The 4,008-nt window shown below is 38.8% G+C and overlaps 1 protein-coding gene across 1 annotated transcript in view; it reads right to left on the minus strand.

Moving 5' to 3' along the window:
• The window catches only part of FNTA (farnesyltransferase, CAAX box, alpha), a 31,965-nt gene that overhangs the window by 20,878 nt on the left and 7,079 nt on the right, over window positions 1–4,008 (minus strand). Inside the window, exon 3 of the mRNA XM_006896976.1 lies at window positions 222–336. Coding sequence (XP_006897038.1) covers window positions 222–336 — 115 coding nt within the window. The remainder of the gene's footprint in view (window positions 1–221; window positions 337–4,008) is intronic.

Raw genomic sequence — 4,008 nt, forward strand, 5'->3', positions numbered from 1 at the left:
CATATTATTTAGAAATGAGGGGTTACTTATACAGCTCAGAGCTGCTGCCTCTCCAGAGTGGAAGTGTGGAGTTATGGGACAGAATAGCCTCTGAGTATGAAACTCATTATATTTTTATTATTAATTAATTAATACTTTGATAAAAAGTTCTATTAAAGAAAAGCCACCCAAACAAAAATATGACATTTAAACTTAGAATATTGATGGTGTACACTACTTACCAAACTGTATAATTAGCTGCATTTAACTCAATGGCATCTCTTGTTAGTTTAAAAGCCCGTTCACTTCTTTCATCACGCTGCAGGACAGCCCGGAAATAATCATAAACATCTCTAACTAGAAAGAAAGCACACAACTACATTAGCACTAGATTCTGACACAGTAATTCCTGATGCTTATATCTTATGAGGAAACAGTGTATGGTATGTATATCATCTGTAGCAACACCAGATCCCAGGCCCCAGCCCCCTGGCTAGGTGACTCTAAAGTCTCTTTCCAAGCACAAGTACATGGTCTAATTTCACTCTGCCACTATTTGTATAAATGGGATGACACCACATTCAATATTCCAGTCTTGTGTTTTTAAGCACATGTCATTAATGGGAAACAACATGGAAGTTCATCTAAAAGTTATACAAAGATCTACCACAGGACTGAGTATTTCTACTTAAAAGTACTCTGCTATCTATAAGCTACCCCTTACGTTTAAATTAATTTCCTTTTTTCCTCCTTTCTGGAAAGTTACTGTATGCTTTTATATACATGTGCAAATTCAGTTTTCTAGATATAAATTCCTCCAGACAGAACTGTGAAATCAAGTTTATATACATCATTGTGACAAAACCCAAAGGCCAAACCCCACTGCCATTGAGGAGATTCTGACTCAGAGCAACCCTACAGGACAGACTAGAACAAGTCAGAGATTCCATGTTTGTTAATCTTTACAGAAGCAGACTACCTCGTCTTTCCACTGTGGACCAGCTTGTGGAATCAAACTGGCCCAATGCTTAATACACCACCAGAATTCTTTACTGATTTTGACAGAGGTGGTTAAGTTATCCCCTATAGGAGCTTAATCAAGAGGTACACTCCCTCTGAGAATGTCTGATGTCGTAGTGGATGGGGTGATTGTGAAAAGAGTAGGAAAGATAAACAGGGGACTTGAAGACACAGAGTGATAATAGTCACATCAATAGTAATTAGCTGTATGAAATAGTGTACATGAATCTTACATGAACACAATGTAAATAAAAGATAGTGTAAAACAGGGTACATGAATAAAACAGAATGTAAGTGAATTACTGTATGCAAACCAATAAAAAAATTGGAATCACCTTAAAACAATAGGAATGTTTGAATGCATTTATTTTTTTCTACATTCTGATTAACAGTGTTAAAATTTCTAATCTTGACATACCTCATATGTAAATACTGTATCTGATGGTAGGTGAATTAACTTCTATGAAAGCCAACTGGAATTCTCTATTTTGGTAATTCTTTTACAAACTTAGTAAAAGTTGTTAGGTGCTGTTGAGCCAACAACTACTCATAAAGAACAACAATAGATCCAAAGCTGGAATGACTCTGTGACGTCTTCACAATTTCCTCCATGCTCAAGCACCCTAGTCGTCACTGTGTTGGTCCATCTCGTTGAGGGTCTTTCTCTCCTTTGATGATCATCTATGTTTCCAAGCATGAGGTTGTTTCCAATGGACTGGGCTGTTCTCATAATGTACCTAAACTACGTGAGATGACGTTTCACCATCCTTGCCTCTAAGGAGCACCTTGCCTGAACAGACAGATCTGTTTGCTCTCTTGGCAGTCATACTCTTCTCCAACACTACAATTCAAAGGTATAAATTCTCTTCAACCTTCCTTACTCATTTGTTCAGCCTTCAGATGCATATGAAGCAACTAAAAATATCATGCCTTGGGTCACATGCACCTTTGTCTTTAAAGTGACATCCTTGCTCTATAGCCTTTGAAAGAGGTCCCTGACAGCAGATTTGCCTAATGCAACATCTTCTGATTTCTTTGACTGTTGCTACCATGAGTGTTGACTGTGGATCTAAGTAACAAGAAATTCTTGACAACATCAATCTACCATGATGTTGTCTACTGGTCTAGTGGTGAGACTTTCTGTTTTCTTGATATTGAGATATAATCTATATGGAAGGCTGCAGTCTTTGGTCTTCTTCAGTGAGTACTTGTCTTACTTCCTGTAAGCAACTCACTTTATGTCATCTGCATAAGCAGATGGCTGATGAGTTTTCCTCCAATCTTGGTGCCTGATTCTTCATATAGTCAAGTTTCTTGAATTATCTGCTCAGCATACATAATGAAGAGGTATGGGGAATACATACAACTCTCAGGCACACTTTTACTGATTTTAAACCATGGAGTGTTCCCTTATTCTGCTGGAACTACTGCTTCTTAATTTATGCACAAGTTCTACAGGAGCACAATTAAGTGTTCTAGAATCCCCATTCTTTCCAATGTTAGCACAAGTAAACATCTTGCTGGTACTCTCTTTCAGCCAAGATTCATCTGACAGTAATGATATCCCTTATTCAAGGGCCTCTTTGAATTTAATTTGCAGCACTGGGAAGCAATTGGTGATCTGAACTGCTAAAGCAGCATGCCCTTTGAGTCAGTAGTGCAACTCACTACAGATACCAGCAGAACTTCCTTACAGCAGAAAAGACCTAGTTAGTGCTCTCGTAAAAATTACAACCAAAGAAACTCTATGGGGTAGCTAGACTGTCCTTTCAGGTCACTGGATGTCTGAAACAACTACTACAGCATTATCTCTAAAAAGTGTTAACAGCGTATTTGCTTCTTGTTGTATGCCATCGAGTCAAACTGACTCACAGCTGACCCTCTGGTGGGTTTTCAGAGGCAATAAATTGCATGGGAGGAGATTATTAATTCTTCGCCAGTGGAGCAACTGGTGGCTTTGAACTGTGTGCCTTTGGGATTACAACACAGGTTCTTACCACCACTAGGTCACTAGTTGTTTCCATGTGCCACAGAGTCACTCCTAATTCATAGCTCTATCCTGAGCCAGTCTCACTGACTCTGATTCATCTACCCCCATTACCCCTGACACAATGTCAATCCATCTTACTTGGAGTCTTCCTCTCCTGTGCTGTCCCTACACTCTTACTTGGAGTCTTCCTCTCCTGTGCTTCCCTAAACCCTAGAGAAAGACCCTGCATGAGATGGACTGACGTAATGGTGTGTTGGAGACAATGACATTGGCTCAAGATAGAGCACGGTTCAGAGATGTTGTACGTAGGGTTGCTGAGTTGCAAGGAACTTACAGGGTTGCTGAGTTGCAAGGAACTTAATGGCACAGAACAACAACAATAATAACTACAATGTGTATGTTAAGGAGCTCTTGTAGCATAGTGTGTATAGTGTCAAACTGCTAAATAAAAAGGGGAAAAAACAACAGCACGTGGTTTTAGAAGTTTATTTGGAAGTGGCCTTGCAAGGATACCTTTACAACATAAATATTACATTTCTAGGTCGTCTAAATTTGATGTATCTGGTCAAGGGATATAGAGGTGATGCAGAGTCTACAAAGACAAGTGGTTCACATAATATGTATCAAAATCTATATTTGACACAATTTCAGAAGCATTTCTTGATTCAATTTCCTTACATTAATGAAAACACAGGATACATATTAAAAACAAAAAAAGGCACAGTGGAAGTCAGTTGGGCCATTAAAGGGTTAAAAACCTCAAACTCCTTGAGAACTGATTCTTAGCTGCCTCTCTAGCAGTTTTCAAACGTTATGAATCACTCTGGTGGCCTAGTGGGTAAGGAGTTACGGTGTCAACGCAAAGGCAAGTGGTTCAAATCCACCAGCCACCCTGCAGGTGAAAGATGGGCAATCTTCTCATGTGCAATTTACAGCCTCTGAAAATTTGCTGGAAAATCAACATCAATTAGTTCCAAGTCAAAAGTAATGCCAAAAAAAAACAAAAAAAAAAAAAAAAA

The sequence above is a fragment of the Elephantulus edwardii genome, unplaced genomic scaffold, assembly GCF_000299155.1.
Source record: "Elephantulus edwardii isolate Elephantulus edwardi_28Jun2011 unplaced genomic scaffold, EleEdw1.0 scaffold00195, whole genome shotgun sequence".
Lineage (NCBI taxonomy): Eukaryota > Metazoa > Chordata > Mammalia > Macroscelidea > Macroscelididae > Elephantulus > Elephantulus edwardii.